At 35.8% G+C, this 17,605-nt stretch overlaps 1 protein-coding gene across 1 annotated transcript in view; it reads right to left on the reverse strand.

Moving 5' to 3' along the window:
* LOC110465026 (coiled-coil domain-containing protein 177-like) overlaps positions 1-6,644 on the reverse strand; it is an 18,471-nt gene extending 11,827 nt beyond the window's left edge. Inside the window, exons 1-7 of the mRNA XM_021520589.1 lie at positions 6,522-6,644; positions 5,382-5,527; positions 5,108-5,222; positions 4,648-4,800; positions 3,456-3,558; positions 2,775-2,867; positions 1,766-1,982 (exon numbers count right to left, since the gene is read on the reverse strand). Of these exons, the coding sequence (XP_021376264.1) occupies positions 1,766-1,982; positions 2,775-2,867; positions 3,456-3,558; positions 4,648-4,800; positions 5,108-5,222; positions 5,382-5,527; positions 6,522-6,555 (861 nt within the window). The 5' untranslated portion in view covers positions 6,556-6,644. The remainder of the gene's footprint in view (positions 1-1,765; positions 1,983-2,774; positions 2,868-3,455; positions 3,559-4,647; positions 4,801-5,107; positions 5,223-5,381; positions 5,528-6,521) is intronic.
* Between the last annotated feature and the right edge of the window lie 10,961 nt (positions 6,645-17,605).

A 17,605-nucleotide genomic window follows, 5' to 3' on the forward strand; every position in this document is an offset into this window, starting at 1 on the left:
GAACAATATCTACCTACAGTATTAAATCTGTAACATCAGTGAAGTAAACATCCTTTATTTCTACCCAGAGATAAAGAACAATATCTACCTACAGTATTAAATCTGTAACATCAGTGAAGTAAACATCCTTTATTTCTACCCAGAGATAAGGAACAATATCTACCTAAAGGATTAAACCTGTAACATCAGTGATGTAAACATTCTTTATTTCTACCCAGAGATAAGGAACAATATCTACCTACAGTATTAAATCTGTAACATCAGTGAAGTAAACATCCTTTATTTCTACCCAGAGATAAGGAACAATATCTACCAAAAGGAGTAAATCTGTAACAAGCTTACATAGACCTTTCACGAGACAGATGAAGAGACAGAAAATTCCACATCTTGCCTATGTCAAACCAAGTCTTGTGCTTACTTAACATTACTAGTTGATTTATTTTTCTGTCATTAAAACTTGAGCAATGCATAGCTAACCATTTAGTTTAGACAGAAGTCCAGTCTTCAGCCTCCAAAATTTACACTGTTGAAAATAAATTTCTATCATAATCATGAAAGATAAATCTTTCATCCGATTTTATAAAAACTTGCTTATCATAGAAATTTCAACGAAACTTTTCACAAAGAAATCATGACCACCATTAAATATAACAGATGGAGTGATTGATAAATGACTGTTGTAATATACTGATATCCAACATGTAACTACACAAACATTTCAGGGTTATACCTGGCAGCTGATCATGAGACCCAGTTGATTATAAATTATAATTTGGGTAAAAATGAGGAAATTAATAGTTATAAAAAAAAAAATGACAATTGACATTGGCAAAAAGAAAAAGATTTTCCAATTTTAAATAATTTCACAAAGAAAGAAAATCATTAATGGTGACTTGATCATGAGAAAATCACTTTTCAAACTGTTCAAGAACAGAATTTTTAAACAACTGGGCCCTTGTTTTAAGACTAGCAGTGATACATGGTATATCTATAACTAGCAAACCTACAGTGCACATTGGTTGGTAATCCTTGGTGTGTGAAATATTGAATGTATACCTGTTGGTGCTTGGTTTTGCAGGCGAGGTCCTCAAACAGCATACAGAAATAATGAATATTAAATATTATTGATAAATAGAGGAACCTCGTGATTATTTTCATGGTCTGCTTGCTCGAGTCATTTGGCAATGTACTGGTCCACAAAAAAAATGATGCTTTCAAATTTTCAGTAGACTAGTTTTTCCTATATTGCCATTAATTTCTATTCCAGAATGTTAGGTATCAGGGTGATTTCTTCCAGGATATATAAAGGCTCACTTTTTTTCTTAGATGGTAACTGAGTACACATGCACAGTAATATGCCAAAGGTATTTCCTGAGTTCTGTTTTTCTCATCGAATTTCAAGCAAATTTTCTTTTTTTTCCAAATAACTTTCTTGACTTGTTTTTCTTCTGTTATGATGCATACAATATTAAGCACACAACAAGATAATAATCCAGGGACTGTTTAGGCAATATTTATACCACCATCCCCTTATTATTTGGTAGTACATATAGTGATGTAGAATAAAGTACCTTAGCTATGCCCATGTGTCTGGGAAAGCATGGTATAAGAAAAACGAAATTTTTATTACAAATTAATACCTAATTTTACTAAGCATAGATTTTTAAAATTTGAAAATTAACAAACAGAACTTAAAAATCTAAATTTAGATAAATAGGTAAGTTTATGACCATTCCAAAAAGTAAAGTTTTATATAGTTCCTTACCCTGGGAGTGATACAGGTGGAGCGCAGATCTACAGATGAGGAACTGAGAGTTTTCCTGAGGGAGGGATTAGAAATAGGGCGGGCATCCTTAATGGAAGACTTGTTAAGGAGACAAGATCTAGACCCACTTGAGCTGTTCAGTGACAAGTTGGATGTACTACGTGACCTTGACCTTGCCACAGACGACCTTCCAGATCCCTTTCTTTTGATCCTTCCACTGAAAGTTCAACCAGTTACAGAAGTCATGGGGAGTTAAGTTAGTAAAATTTTACTGTTATAATCAATCTTTAAATCCTTTGAAACAAATACATATTTCAGAATCAAACAGAATATTTTTTTTATCATTAATCTTCAACTTTTGGAAATTTGTTTCTATTGTCAAAATGTAAAATCCTTTGAAGTCTCCAGATGTTTTTTTCAAATAAAAAAACCTTTAACATCATTACAGATATTCAAAGTGTTATTGGACAATCATAATTGTACTTCAGGATTCAGCAATGAGTTCCTTTTGCTCCAAGGTTTACAGCCAAATACAGGCTGTTTCCCCTAGCTAAAAAGTGCCTTATTTCCCCAAAATGACAAAAAAGCGAGAAATACATTTGATTTCGCAATTTCATTAAAAATAATGCTTTACTTTCAACTAGTGACGGAACAGGCTGTTATAAAATTTAGGTAGAAAAAAACATTGTTCAGTAGAGTCCTTAAACTACATTGAATCTATGACTATATAAAGGATTTGTGTCTGAAGTATTCCGTCTTTGTGTATTGCAGAGTTATCTTCTCTTGTTAAGTCATTGGTTTGTGCGAGAAAATTTCGCGGTTTTCTCAAAAATTGATGACGTTACTCTCACAAACAAATGACGTAACAATCAATACCTGCTCACAAGAGCGGATAACTCTGCAATACGAAAAGACGGAATATGTGTGTCTGCCTTATGGCTAGTTGTCAGACAAGTACTATATATTCACACACACATGCTAAAGCCTTGCTGACTGGACATACACTTACCTTTGTGCTGACTTTGGTCTAGGTCTTACTCTTTCTTTTTTAGACAACAGTTCATTCCGCAATTTTAAACTTTCCTCATGTAATTCATTGGCTCTGTCAAATTCAACAAGAAAAAAATCAGTATGCAAATATGAAGGTTTATCAAAACCGGAGAATTCAAAGAATCCTTGTCATTTAAAATGTATTCAAGATTTTACATGGAGTAGGAAAATACCCTAAAATCAGCTTTAACAAACTTTCTAATGTACAATGCATCAAAATAAATGAGATTAAATTATTATCGTAAAAAATTAATCTGGTTCATCTGACATTACAAATAATAAGAATGAATGTAAACATCCTTATATATTGCAAATTTTCAAAATGGGATTTTGGAAAAATATCTTTAAAATTTAATCCAATGCATATTTTTGGCATGTGTTTCTTGCAATTGGATGAAAATACTTTAAATGTCTTTTCTGTAATTTCATTTATAAATTTCATAAACTGTATTTCTGAAAATATGGAAAAACAAAATCTTTAAATATAAATGGTTTATAAATTGAATCAGACTCTAAATGGGGCCCTAATATCCATTCAATCTTTTGTTAGTGATTACACTTACTTGTTTAGTGTACATGTTGACCTGATGTTAATATTTACACTTACTGAACACAAATGCCTGACTGGTTTAGTGTTTACCTTTTGTTGATGTCAGTGTCTGAGACTCGTTTATGTCCTATAGACGTGGCCCAGGCTGTCCTCTGGCGCTGGACACTTCCTCTCACCTGGCTCAGGTCCTCATCTTACAAGTAAACAACAGATACGTATACATCCGCACTACAGAAACCTGTTTTCAAGTATGTCTATAAACAACTGACTCAAGAAATGAAAACATATCTTTGACTAAAATATAAAACAAGATACTATAGCTTAAACTGTCAGGTATACATTAATGAAGTTACAATGTATATATCCTCTTCTTGACCAAAACACAACTTTACATACTTGGTAAAATATGGTCACATGCTTATTAAAATCTACGAAAAAATATATGCTTTGTCTACAAAACTATCCAACAAGTAAGCTATTGGTCTAGAAACTGACTGTAATGATACATTGACCTGTAACAGTCTCTAACAGTGTATACTTTCCCATGAGACAGCTGGTTGTAATAATACATTGTCCTGTAACTGTCTCTTATAGTGTTATTTTCTCATGAGACTGGTTGCAATAATACATTGTCCTGTAACTGTCTCTAATAGTGTATATATATATATACGTTCCCATGATACTGGCTGTATTAATACATTATCTTGTAACTGTCTGTAACAGTGTATACGTTCCCATGAGACTGGCTGTAATAATACATTCTCTTGTAACTGTCTGTAAAAGTGTATACGTTCCCATTAGACTGGCTGTAATAATACGTTATCTTGTAACTGTCTCTAACAGTTTATATGTTGATTACGTTCCCATGATACTGGCTGTATTAATACATTATCTTGTAACTGCATGTAACAGTGTATACGTTGATTACGTATCCATGAGACTGGCTGTAATAATACGTTATCTTGTAACTGTCTGTAACGGTGTATACGTTCCCATGAGACTGGCTGTAATAATACATTGGCCTGTAACTGTCTGTAACAGTGTATACATTCCCATGAGACTGGCTGTAATAATACATTATCTTGTAACTGTCTCTAACAGTGTATACGTTGATTACGTTCCCATGAGACTGGCTGTAATAATACATTGGCCTGTAACTGTCTGTAACAGTGTATATATAGACTGGCTGTAATGATATTTTGTCATTTGATTGTTTGTTATGATATCATACAAGACTTTCTGTTGACAGTAACTTGTCATTATATCCAGATCAATCACTTACCAGAGTTAGACCTGAACAATCTAGATTTCCTCATAGATTTTTTCGCCAGACCAGAGTACTTGTTCCCAGAATTAATTTTTTTATTCCTGTTCCTAACTTGTTTTTCCTGTTCCGTCAGTTTGTTTCTCTCATCACGTGCCATTTTTAATTTAACTGCAAACCACAAAAGAGATGAAAAAAAATAAAACAGAGCAAGAAACAAACTTTTACTGAAATAGGAGAAAATATCTCATCATCCTAATGTAAAAAACTCCTTTATTGGCATCTACTATTTCAAAACATGTTTACATAACTTTGGCCTTTGCTCTTCAGCTGAAAAATATTGTAAAATCTGAATTTTAGCTTCAAATTGAGATTAATTTTTTTTCCAGAAAAAACAAACAAACTGTTTTCTTCAATTCAGGGAGTATGATTTCAGTCTACTTTGTTGTTGATGTGTGAGATTGTCCATGTAACTTACTCTGTCGTTGTTGTTCATGGTCATCGTAGATGTTGTAGATGGTGCGGAGAGGCACATCCTGAGGTAGCAGCTCCTCTTGGAATTCTGCCAGGGGCTTGTACAATATGTCCACTGGCTTTATAACAAAATTCAGGAACAGAGTTTATTGACACATCCAAACACAACCAAATCAAAATTGTATCATTTTCTTTGATAGAAAAAAAGGAAGGTTTTGTGGAACTGTCTTACAGGTAATTATAAAAATTAACAAATATAAATTGCTTTCTGCACTTACCTTGACACCAAGCTTTGCGCAAGCCTCCAGTGACCTTGGACTGGTCAGTACATACTTGCCATCCTCATAGTGGGGATCCTCAAAGTTGTACAGGTCAATCTTCAGTTCATTCATCTGACTGGTCAGCTGACCTACATTTGGGCTCTCTGAAAATATTTTAAATAAATAATGAAGGTAATGTTAAGTTTGATTTTCTTGTAATACTTAGTTGTAGAAGGTAACCAGCTACACTCAATTGGTAAGAGCATGCACAAGTGTCTAAAGTCTGGAGGTCCCTGCAGGTACTGTACATATCCCTTTCCAGCCCCATTGCCTTTTTCCTCTCCTAAGCCTGTTACAGTGGAGCCTTTGGCTTACCCTTATTGAAGTACTTTGTGTACTTAAGCTTGGCTAGGGGATACCTGTACCTGGTTGTAAGTTGTGTTGGCTTTCATTCAGGGGCAAAGACTTTGAAAACAGATAGAGTTGTGCAGCGAAACTATGCTGATGTACACGTGTCCATCTTGAGTTCAGATCGAGGTCAATTCAATGATTCAAACCTTTGCTTCAGCGTAGCAGAATCCCCTTTTTCACAATTATCCTAATGAAAAGTATTTTGATGATCAATGTCATACAACATATAATAGCGTGCAGCATCTGTGTGGTTATTTTCTCATGAAAAGTGCTTAAAAGACCAGAGCCCAATGTTTCATTATTGACAAAGTTATTGTTGTTATATACCATTTTAATGACTAATTTACAAGTTCAATGTTTTAATTATATACCTGAATTACAATGTTAAATTGTAGTCTTAAAATATGACTTATCTGGGGTTGATATTTTGCACTGGTTGACCATACCATGATTTAGGAGGCTTTTTGTTGAACCTTAATGCCATTTTAATCTGTATCGTACAAACTTATATATAAATAAATTGAAGTAGCATGTATAGTGTGTAACGAATATGACAATGACGTGTTTCATGTGACAAAGACAGTTAACATATCTGTTTTCAAAATTCCTCAATATTGCTCTGCCGCGAGGAGACCAAACCTGCAAAAACATGTTTGTTCACTCCAAACAAACGCTTAGATCTACGCTCCAATGAAATGAAAGCCTAAACTTTAACTCAAAATACATGCATATCCGTAAGATGCATACCATTCATCAAGGCAGATCGATAGCTGGAATCCATGGCGTTTGTGTTTTTCGTAAATCCACAATATATAGCCTGTCGTCGGCAATGTTGTCATACATTGGCCGCCATGTCTAAACAAGCTCGGTTGAAATATCGTTGAAAACGAGATTTTGGCACGCTTAATACGGCCGGTGATCCTAATGAGTGCCCAGCGTGCTTACGTATGAAAACTATTATCATTTACCGATTAAATTACGCATGTGTGCATATAAGTGGATGACTGGGTGTCCAACCAATGTCCAGCAGGGTTTTCGCGCGCCCAGCAATCCGTCAAACGATATTTTCCACTTTTTTTTTCCTGAGAAGTTTCAATTTTCACGTCAAAGCAAGGGAAGTAACTCGTATACACCTAACTTAAGGATCCCCGTTCCTCCGCCTAAAAACGTAATGAGGCATTGGTGTTTTTTCTATGGCATCTCTATATGCATAAGGAAATCATTCGATGCAACAAGGGTTTATTACAAATATAACACATAAAAAATAATAACTATGTCAACATTGATGAACAAAACACAAAAAACTCAGTAATATTCTAACAATAATACAAAAACAAACAAAAATGCTAATTACATGAATCAATAAAATTCCGACTGCCAATGCAACACGTTAAAGACAACAAAAAGAAAATATAGATCACAAAAATAATTATCTTGCGGACTTACTTATTGTACAAAAATAAAATGATACCAAAAAACTAAACAAAAAAGGGAGACAACTCTTACATTTGTACCAATAATAATGATAAATCTCAAAGAGTCATATATACAATTTACAACATACAATATAGCACTTTTTATATACAAATATAATACAGTAACCAATAAAATTACTTAAAATGAAATGAACAATATAAAACAAATTTCTAAATACTGTACAAATAACATACTATGGTGTGATGTAAAAAAAATCACACTATACAACAATAATAAAGTTTTACATTCTGAAAAAAACAATAATAAACTAACCATAGTAAAAATAATAAAAATAATAATAATAACAAACGAAATCTATTCAAGGGGTCGAAATGGTAATCAGGGGCAGGTGACTCTAACACTGAAAAACGACAGTGGAATTCTTCAGTGTTTTGCTCTGGCTGGGACGGAGATCCTTAAAAGCAACATTAATGAAAATGACATTATGATAACCAGATTTTAATAACTTCATAACTTTTATCATAAACTAATAAAAAAGAAAAATATAATAATTTGGCTATCAGTTATTTTCATTCTAGTAAATAGAACTGCTAGTAAATAATGTAAATATAACACGGAACTAGATTAGAACTATTGCTACATGTATCTTATCACATTTAGTTACATTTATAAGTTAAATTAAGATTATTTCTGGTTCAGGACTATTAAAGTACTCTTTTTACAGACTCTCAAATAAATAAATATATTAAATACATTTGTCAAATACTTCTATGACTGTTCTGATTGTAAAATAGTGGTTTTTTTCTGAGCATATTTATTGATCGATTAGGGAATATTTTTTGACATCTTTCCATAGTATAATAGCATTAAAACATTCTGTTTCATAAATTTGACTTATTACTTTGTAGACTTGGAAGACCTATTTTCTATTTTCTATTTTGCACTCATTTTAATCTCGAGGCTGTACCAGCCTTGTACCTGACTTTTGGGCATCTTAATGTGAGGGGTCTTCTTAGCAAAATTGACCACATACGAATTCTATTGAGGAATCATACCTTTGACATATTTTCTGTGTCAGAAAGTCATCTCGACAGTACTATAGACGATTCAGATATTTCTGTCAAAGAATACAACTTATTTCGGAAGGACCGTAACAGGCATGGTGGGGGCGTTGCCACCTACGTTCGTGACACCATTTCGACCAATGAGGATAATGTTGACCATAACGGGACATTAGAACTAATTTCTGTAAAAATTCAACAGAAAAACTCATCACCAATTATGTGTGTTACCGTCTACAGACCACCAAACGAACGGGTGGACTGGTACGATAAATTTGATTCGGCGATTGACAAACTATCGACTGAAAATCATAACTTAGTTGTGTTGGGAGATTTTAACATAGATGAACTTAAATCTTCCAAACTGAAAAATTCGATGTTACTCTATAACTTACATCAACAAATAACAGTCCCTACACGAGAAACTAAGGACTCTGGAACTCTAATAGACCACATTTACACGTCTGACTCTTTTGTGTGTCTGGAGTCCGGAGTTATTCCCCTTGGATGCAGTGACCATCACCTGGTGTATACTATCCGGAAAACCAGAGGATGTCCTCCCAAGCCCCACGTGACCATTAAATACAGAAAATTCAAAGACGTTAATCTGGAAAACCTAGCTGCTGATATGCAGCAGGTTCCATGGAGCTCGATTGAAGTTTTCGACGACGTAGATCATGTTTGGGCTACGTTCAAAGACCTTTTCCTAAGTGTCATTGACAAACATGCGCCGTTGCATGAAAAACGGGTCTAGGCAAATTCAGAACAATGGATTAACGATGATATTTTGAATGAAATGCACAATCGTGACTATTTACACGACAAAGCTAGAAAATCTAAGATAGACTCGGATTGGGCGCTCTTCAGAGCATGTAGAAATAGACTTCTTTTAAAAATTAGACAAGCCAAACGTGATTATTTAGATGAGTCTCTCTTACAATGTTCTCAAAACTCAAAGGACATTTGGAAAAAAAATAAAGAATTTTTGCCCAGTAAAAAATCAAATACTGCTGTAAACTTAAATGTTGATGGAACTCTTATCAATGATAAAGTTGATGTATCCAATACTTTCAACATTTTTTTCTGTAATATTGGTGCCGAGATAGACAAAGATTTTGACGATAGTCTACCCGACATTGAGAGTTTTGTTACAGAGACACCATATAGTATTCCGAGTATTACTACAGATTTTGTACATAATCAAATTAGACACATGGCTGACGGAAAAGCCACAGGTGTGGATGGAATATCTGTTAAACTTTTGAAATGTGCAGGAGAAGCTATTGTATCTCCTCTTACCTTTTTATTCAATATGTCAATTTCTAAAAATGTCTTTCCCTCAGAGTGGAAAAGGGCAAAGGTCACTCCGATTTTTAAAGAGGGTGATCTCACATCTGTAAATAACTATAGACCGGTCTCAGTACTGGTGGGTATGAGCAAAATATTAGAAAGACATGTTCATAATACGTTTTACGATTTTTTAACTGAAAACAAATTATTAAGTGACAGCCAATTTGGTTTTCGACCAAACCATTCTACAGAGTCCGCTCTGGTGAGTGTGGTAGACAAATGGCTGAAAAATATTGACGAAGGGTATCTTACTGGTGTTGTTTTTATTGACCTTCGAAAGGCTTTCGATACAGTTAACCATACTGTTCTGTTACATAAACTTAAAGCATATGGTGTATCGTCCTCAGCCTTAAAATTTTTCAAATCGTACCTCACTGAAAGATTACAAGCAGTAAGTTTTTCCGGTGTGTTATCAAGTTTTCAACCAATAAATATTGGTGTACCCCAGGGCTCAATTTTAGGGCCACTACTTTTCATTTTAAACATTAACGATTACCCTAAGTGTTTAAAACATTCTACAGTTATGATGTATGCAGACGATACGTCACAGAGTATAAAGAGTAAAACAGCAGAGAGTCTGGAAGAAAAAATGTCAGAAGATCTTGAATGTACAGTTAAATGGATGAAGGCAAATAAACTAAGCCTTAACTTAACAAAAACCAAATGTATGATGATAGGGTCCTCTCAAAAGCTCGCAAAATGTCGACAGGTGGTTTTGAAAGTGTGTGACCTTACGATTGAAACAGTTAAATGTGCAAAACTACTGGGTGTCTTTATCGATAGTCGTCTCTCATGGAAAGAGCATATAGAGTATGTATCAAAGAAAATATCCAAAAAGATTGGTGTGTTGAGAAGACTTAGGTCTTTCATGTCAAATGATGTTATCAAAAAAGTTTATAACAGTATTGTTTTTCCTCATTTTATGTATTGTTCAACTGTCTGGAGCGAACCTAGCAACAAATTATATACGGATAAGATTTTTAAATTACAAAAGAGAGCAGCTAGGATCTTATTAAAAGTTAGTGACATTCTTACTGCATCCAGGTCTCTTTTTGAAAAATTGCGATGGATGCCAATAGCAGATTTTTATGTTTTTAGAAAAATGGTTCTTTCTTACAAAATTCTACACTGTGAATCCCCGGGGATGTTAGATAATATGTTTTCCTATGTTAGAAATGTTGTTGTAAGAACTACTAGAGCTTCTGTAACAAATAAACTGTATGTTCCAGCAGCCAGAACCACGTATTTTAAGAGATCATTTGCATATACATGTTCAGTGTTATGGAACGAAACAAGTGACACAGTTAGAGATTCATGTAGTGTTAGTGTTTTTAAAGGCAGATATCTGGATCATTACTTTACAAAACCCTGATTTGTCTGATCTATGATATTAAATATACTGTTCATAATGTTGTAATTCTATTTTATGTAACATATCATCCTATTATTATGCTTAAATTGTTGTCATGCTTGTATATATGTATTAATGCAGGGCCATATTGTAAACTAGACATTGTCTAAATATGTAACCCTGGATAAATAAAAGATATTATTATTATTATTATTATTATTATTATTGTACCAGCCTCAGCCTTGTACCAGCCCTGTACCAGCCTTGTACCAGCCTTGTACCAGCCTTTTACCAGCCTTGTACCAGCCTTGTACCAGCCTCATCCTTGTACCAGCCCTGCACCAGCCTTGTACCAGCCTCAGCCTTGTACCAGCCCTGTACCAGCCTGTACCAGCCATGTACCAGCCTTGTACCAGCCTTGTACCAGCCCAGTACCAGCCTTGTACCAGCCTTGTATCAGCCTCAGCCTTGTACCAGCCCTGTACTAGCCTTGTACCAGCCTGTACCAGCCTTGTACCAGCCTTGTACCAGCCCTGTACCAGCCTTGTACCAGCCCTGTACCAGCCTTGTACTAACCTTGTACTAGCCTTGTACCAGCCTTGTACCAGCCCTGTACTAGCCTTGTAGTAGCCTGTACCAGCCTTGTACCAGCATTGTACCAGCCCTGTACCAGCCTTGTACCAGCCTTGTACCAGCCCTGTACCAGCCTTGTACCAGCCTTGTACCAGCCCTGTACCAGCCTTGTGCTAGCCTTGTACCAGCCATGTACCAGCCTTGTAAGCTGCGTCTATCTTGAATTATTGCAATGGGGTTAAATTACTCCATTTATTCAGGGATGAACAATGTCCTGATTTAAGTTCCTTTTCTTTGAAACTACTGTTGAAGGGTATGGGTAGAAGTAACCCCCATCTCCCTAAGAGGGCCCTGCCTATCACCCCTCATATTTTGTTAAAGATTTTTTTCTGTGCGTAATATTGAAGATGGGGAACATGCAACCTTTTGGTGCCTGTTCTTGTTTGCCTTCTTCTTAATGGCTAGGAAGTCTAACCTAGTACCCAAGTCTTCTACACGCCTTGATCCCAGTAAGCACTTATTGTGGGGTGATGTACAGGATTTTGATTATTATCTTTTAATTTGTGTCAAATGGTCAAAAACAATTCAATGTGGAGAACGAATGTTGTTTTTGCCAATGTCTGCACTCCCGTCTCGCTCCCTTTGCCCGGTGTCAGCATTAAGGCACATGTGTCGCCTCCAGCCAGCTAGTTCCTCCAGTCCAGCCTTCCAACTAAGGTGCCCAGGCCAGTGAACAAATGCTCAGGTCCCTGTGGTCTAGTCTGTCAAACCGCGGCAATTTCACTACCGGGCTCTCCCGGTTTGTACGACGCACTACCAGGCTGTAATTGTATAACTTGATGGGATGTAAACATTAAAACGTTCGACATACCCAGAAGTACACAATAGTTCGGCTACTGCGTCGCAAGTTTGACAGACATTGGCGTATGAATTTCTGTACTTTTCAGTTGTTGCAATATTTCTTTTAAGTTCATAACAAGCAAACCGCATATTTTTATACTGGTTTACGACCTCCAGCATACACATGATAAGGCTTTTGCCGTGCACACAACATCTTCACAGGCTCAAAAGTCAAACACACCATCAGACAACAGGGGTTCCAAATGTCTGAAATACACATAGGCTATACCGATAAACACATGCACATGTATGTTTATATGTGCTGTGACCCATATCTCAGACATTTGTAACGAACCATTAAGCTTGTGATCACACGCGATCAGGACATCCCGCCCCCAGCCAGCCAGACTGAACAGGTAATAATTGATAACACTGGTAAATGAGTCCTAATATGATGACAACATTAGCAACCAATGTCCCAGTATTCCTGTAAGCTTAGATGTAAGACACAAGACAGCGAACAGTTGAAGACAGGAACAATAATTGATATGGGTAATAATCCTGCATTTGGGTAACAGTTACCCATTTTAGTAACAATTTAATTACTGAAATGGGGAATAAAGTGAAACGAAAACAAATTAAGTTTTTTTTAATGGGGATTTAACTGTGTTTTTTTTAATTTTCATAGCAATCCATATATTTACATTTTTACTATACAATTGCCTAATTGTATTTATTTGTTCTTAAATAATTAATTTAATTACTGCATTTAGTATATGCGTCATCATTTAAAAGACATTGGCAGAACAGCCCTATTTAAAAATTAGTGCCAATAATTAACTGTAGTAATTTGAGCGTTTGACTTAGGGCATTTTTCATGTTATTCAAAGCAAAGCGACAAGACTCTCATTGAACAAGGTTAATCTATGACGTCATAAGTAAACCATGTCACTCAAATGAAATGCAATACTGCAGGTAGGGTTGCAGCGCAAATGTGAATGTAACGTTATGAACAAAAAAGGGTGACATTCTTTCAATAAAATGTACAATGAGGTAAGAAGTGCGATAACCGCATGGAGAAGCGGGTTGGCTAACCAACCCGGTCAAGACCATGTTCCCCGTCTGGACCCACTATTTTACACCCTACTTCCCCCCACCAAATAGCCACGAAGATGATTGACCAACTGTTAATCTCAAACCCATGGCCAGTGTCACCATCTAAATGCATGTGAGTGAGAAGCGGAAAGCTATTTATTCCTGTGTAATTGGGACTGCATACAATGTAGTACAAAAATTATGTTGACATCATTTGAGAATATGCCAAAATCATCTCTGATTAACGTCGACATCTTTTAAAAAATTATGTGTCAATGCTTAAGTCGATATAAAAAATATTTAATCAGCAAGGTTGCACCACTTTTTAAAGTGATGTTAACAGGGGTCGACATTTACACTAGTCCTCTAGTCCTGGACTGGAAGATTTCAGCAAGGACTAGTGAATCACCTAACCTAACTGGTCCTTTGGATTTGTGAAATATCTGATTATAAAATAAGACTATTTCTTTATATTTACATTCTGTATGCTTAGACCCATTGACAAAAATTACATTCATAAATGCATAACACAGGTGTTCATAGAATCTCAGCACGTGGGAACTGATAGTAACCTGATCACACTGCGTAGTAATACACTACAAAAACTACTCACTCGGAACGACCGACCTAGATGCTTAATTCTTACATCTTAAAATATTATTGAACTGTGCTTTGTGAAATATCCACGTATTCACGTGTCCTGTGCTACAAATAAACATTGAATATGGAACTACATTTTGTTGTGTTATTGTTGTTGACGGTTGCTAAGATCTCTCACGATAGTGTCACATTTCCCCGCGAAAAAACACTGTTCTCGCCACTGCGTTGCACCCGTGTATAAGCAGGAACAAACCCTGTTTATTTGTTTTATTCGTTGTTATATCGATCCACTGAAAGGATTCGTCAATGTAAATATAAGGAATGATATTTATTTTTTCAACATTTATGAGGTCATAACAACAATGGGTTTTTGGACATATTTTACATGAATCGCTAACGCGATTCATTCAATATGTCCATAAACCCATTGTTGTTATGACCTCATAAATGTTGAAAAAATAAAAATCATTCCTTAATTAAAATTTAGAAAACTGCTTAAAATAAGATATATTGCATGATAATTGTCAAAAGCTTCCTAAACTTCACCATATTTTTATGGCAGTAGTTATTTTAAGTCAATTACTTTTGATGTTTCGTGCTGTGTATCGCGATGTTTCCTTATAAGGAATTCTTGGACTAGTTACATTGGCGAAGGACTAGTAAATAATCTCAACTAGTCCTGTGGACTACCAAGCAAAAAAAGTTAGGTGTCTAAACCCTGTCGTGTATCATACGTTGATGAATGTGATTGTGTCTGTTCATTACAAGTCAGGCAGCCATCACCCGCACCGTACATTCTGTATGTACATTTTGTAGATGCCTTTCCTTTGGTCTGGGTGTCAGTATGTCTAGTTTTAAGGATCCCTAGGTAATTATTTTATTTTTTTTCCGAAACAACTCAAGTAGCCATGCTGCCATACTGGTTATGTTATTTATATCATTATGGAATCTCTCTGTTCAGATTGAATTTACTGGTCAGTCCTGTAGATATGTCATGTATTTAGCCTGATCCAGGGATGTTTTATTTAGCCCACCATCATCAGATTGTGGGCTGTTCAAATCAACCAGAGGTCCCTCGTTTCCCTATGATCCCTAGCTATATAGTTATGCATGTTGAATATTCAGCCAGATCAGAAAACCAAATATGGCCATAAGCTGACAGCTATCTTGAACTTTGAGACTTAAAAAAGCTTATTAGTGCTATTTCTCAGAAAGTATTGAAGGGTCCATATAGTCCAATATTATGCATATCAAATTTTTGGACCGATAAGATCTAGAAAGCGTATTTAAGATGAAAAAAAAGGGCCATCTTGAACTTTGAGAGTTAAAGTTTATAAGTACTATTTAAATTTCTTCGACAGTACTGGAGGAATTTCATATGAATAGGACCTCCACGGTCCATAGTTGTACACATTGAATTTAAGGACTGATCAGAAACCAAGAAGACCAACAGGCAGCCATCTTGAATTTCTAGAGAAAAGTTTGTTGGTGCTCTTTCTTAGAAAAGTTTGGAGGGATTTACACTGTATGTTCTTCTTGGTCTTAAGTGATGCATATTTAATTTCGGGACTTAAGTACTGATCAAAAAATCAAAATGGCGGACAGATGGCCATCTTGAAATGTAAGAGCTTATAATTATTTCTGTTAGAGCTGCTTCTCAGAAATAACTGGAGGGATATCAATCTTTCTCACATTTCACATGTAATTGCATTGAGACTGATTGGAAAAATAGGATGCCCACCAAATAGTCATCTTTAATTTTGACAGTTTAGATATGCTATATAGCACTCTTTCTTAAGGAATACGCGACAGATCTTTATCAAATTTTATAGGACTGTTCCTGTTTGTTATCACTATTTCTCAAGAAGTACTAGACAGCTGCTTCTTTTTCTAATTTAGTTTACCCTCTTCACATAGTAAGTACCGTCCAACTGAATATATCTACTGACAGCTCAATTTACTGTCTGACTCGGCACATTGTGGCTTAAGTGAGTTGTTTGAGCAGTTTAGAGCCGAGACACTGCATTATTTGCACTCTTTGCTTGACAAAGGAAATGAAAGTTTTTCGAAAGCTTGCTAAATAAGTTTCCAACTACCGTTTGTGTTCAAAACAAACTTACAATTTTGTTGACTAGTTGACATTGACAGAGAACAATTGACTGGTTGACATTCACAATTTACCTAGGCAAGTACAAGTAGTCTGCAATCATGCAAGCCAGCCTGCTGATGACCCCGGTGACCTTCACAGCTTATACATCGTAGTATGTTTTGGAATCTCCTGCATTTGCACTATACTTATGAAATGTTAAAAAATACCATTTTTAAAGCATTAAAATACTACTTTTTAATAGATAGAAAAGACACACATGAGCTATGTAGTGTATTAACCCTTTCATCCCTATGTAACTTTAGTAGACTCTACCAGGCATTGATATGGATGAGTCCATTATGGTCTACAGTGGTGAAACAGTTAAAAGGCATTGATTGGTAAAGATCATTTGACTGTCGAATTTGGCAGGAGGAGATAACTTGACTAGTCATTGAACTATGATCATGCCATTATAAGTTACCGAAATAACTATATCCTGTTAAATGATCAGCATGTGAACAATATTACTACAACTTCCCCATGAACTGCGTCTAATTTTTTGGGATAAATCTGTTCACATCTTTTCAGCAATGTTTTAAGTACACGATTATTTCGGACTAGCTAGGGTAATAACCACATACAAGGAAACCCTGCGGTTAATTATCTTTATAAAAGATATTTCTTGTTTCTTGATGAACTAAGCTGTTCCACATGATGGGTAGTGTGCTGAACAGTGAATGGGATGGAGATGAAGACTTATCTTGTGATGCTGCACCAACAATGAATCCCACTCCTGGAGAACTCGGAGGTAGGTAAACTGAAGTTATCTGGGATTCAAATTTCTCTTACCCTGGACTGGTGTATCTGCACTTTCCTGGTGTGAAATATCCTTTTCTCCCACCTTTCACCAGTGGGTTAGCTGGGAAAGATCAGCTTGTCACCCCCTAGCCTAGGCAAGTCGGCAGTCATATGGGAGAAAAATAATCTTCCCCTACCTTGAGGGTGTAACAGAGAAGTCTCCAACCCTCAGTGTGATTTGTTTTGGTAATGTCTAACCCTCGGCAGAGCCTCAGATTAATTAGACAACCAAAATACATCCCCCCTCGGGTAGGAGATTTCTCTGTCACACCGTCAAGGTAGGGAAGATTTTATTAGTCTTACCCTAGGGTTGAGACAGGTGATTCCCCTATTCATTACAATTGTGTGACGTCACGTCAACAATACAATGATATCACATCAACAATGCATCAACGTCACGACAACCCTGTATTGAGCCTGTAATATTAGCATTACATTATTTATATGATGCACAATGGCACGGGTGAGCAGCTGGGGAAGAGAAAAAGAATCATTCACCCCCTTGAGGGGAGATTGGGAATCTCAACCCCCAGGGAAAGATTCTTAAGTTGCCAAACACGTGTCAAGGGGGAGAGAG

This window comes from Mizuhopecten yessoensis, unplaced genomic scaffold (genome assembly GCF_002113885.1).
Source record: "Mizuhopecten yessoensis strain PY_sf001 unplaced genomic scaffold, ASM211388v2 scaffold11047, whole genome shotgun sequence".
Lineage (NCBI taxonomy): Eukaryota > Metazoa > Mollusca > Bivalvia > Pectinida > Pectinidae > Mizuhopecten > Mizuhopecten yessoensis.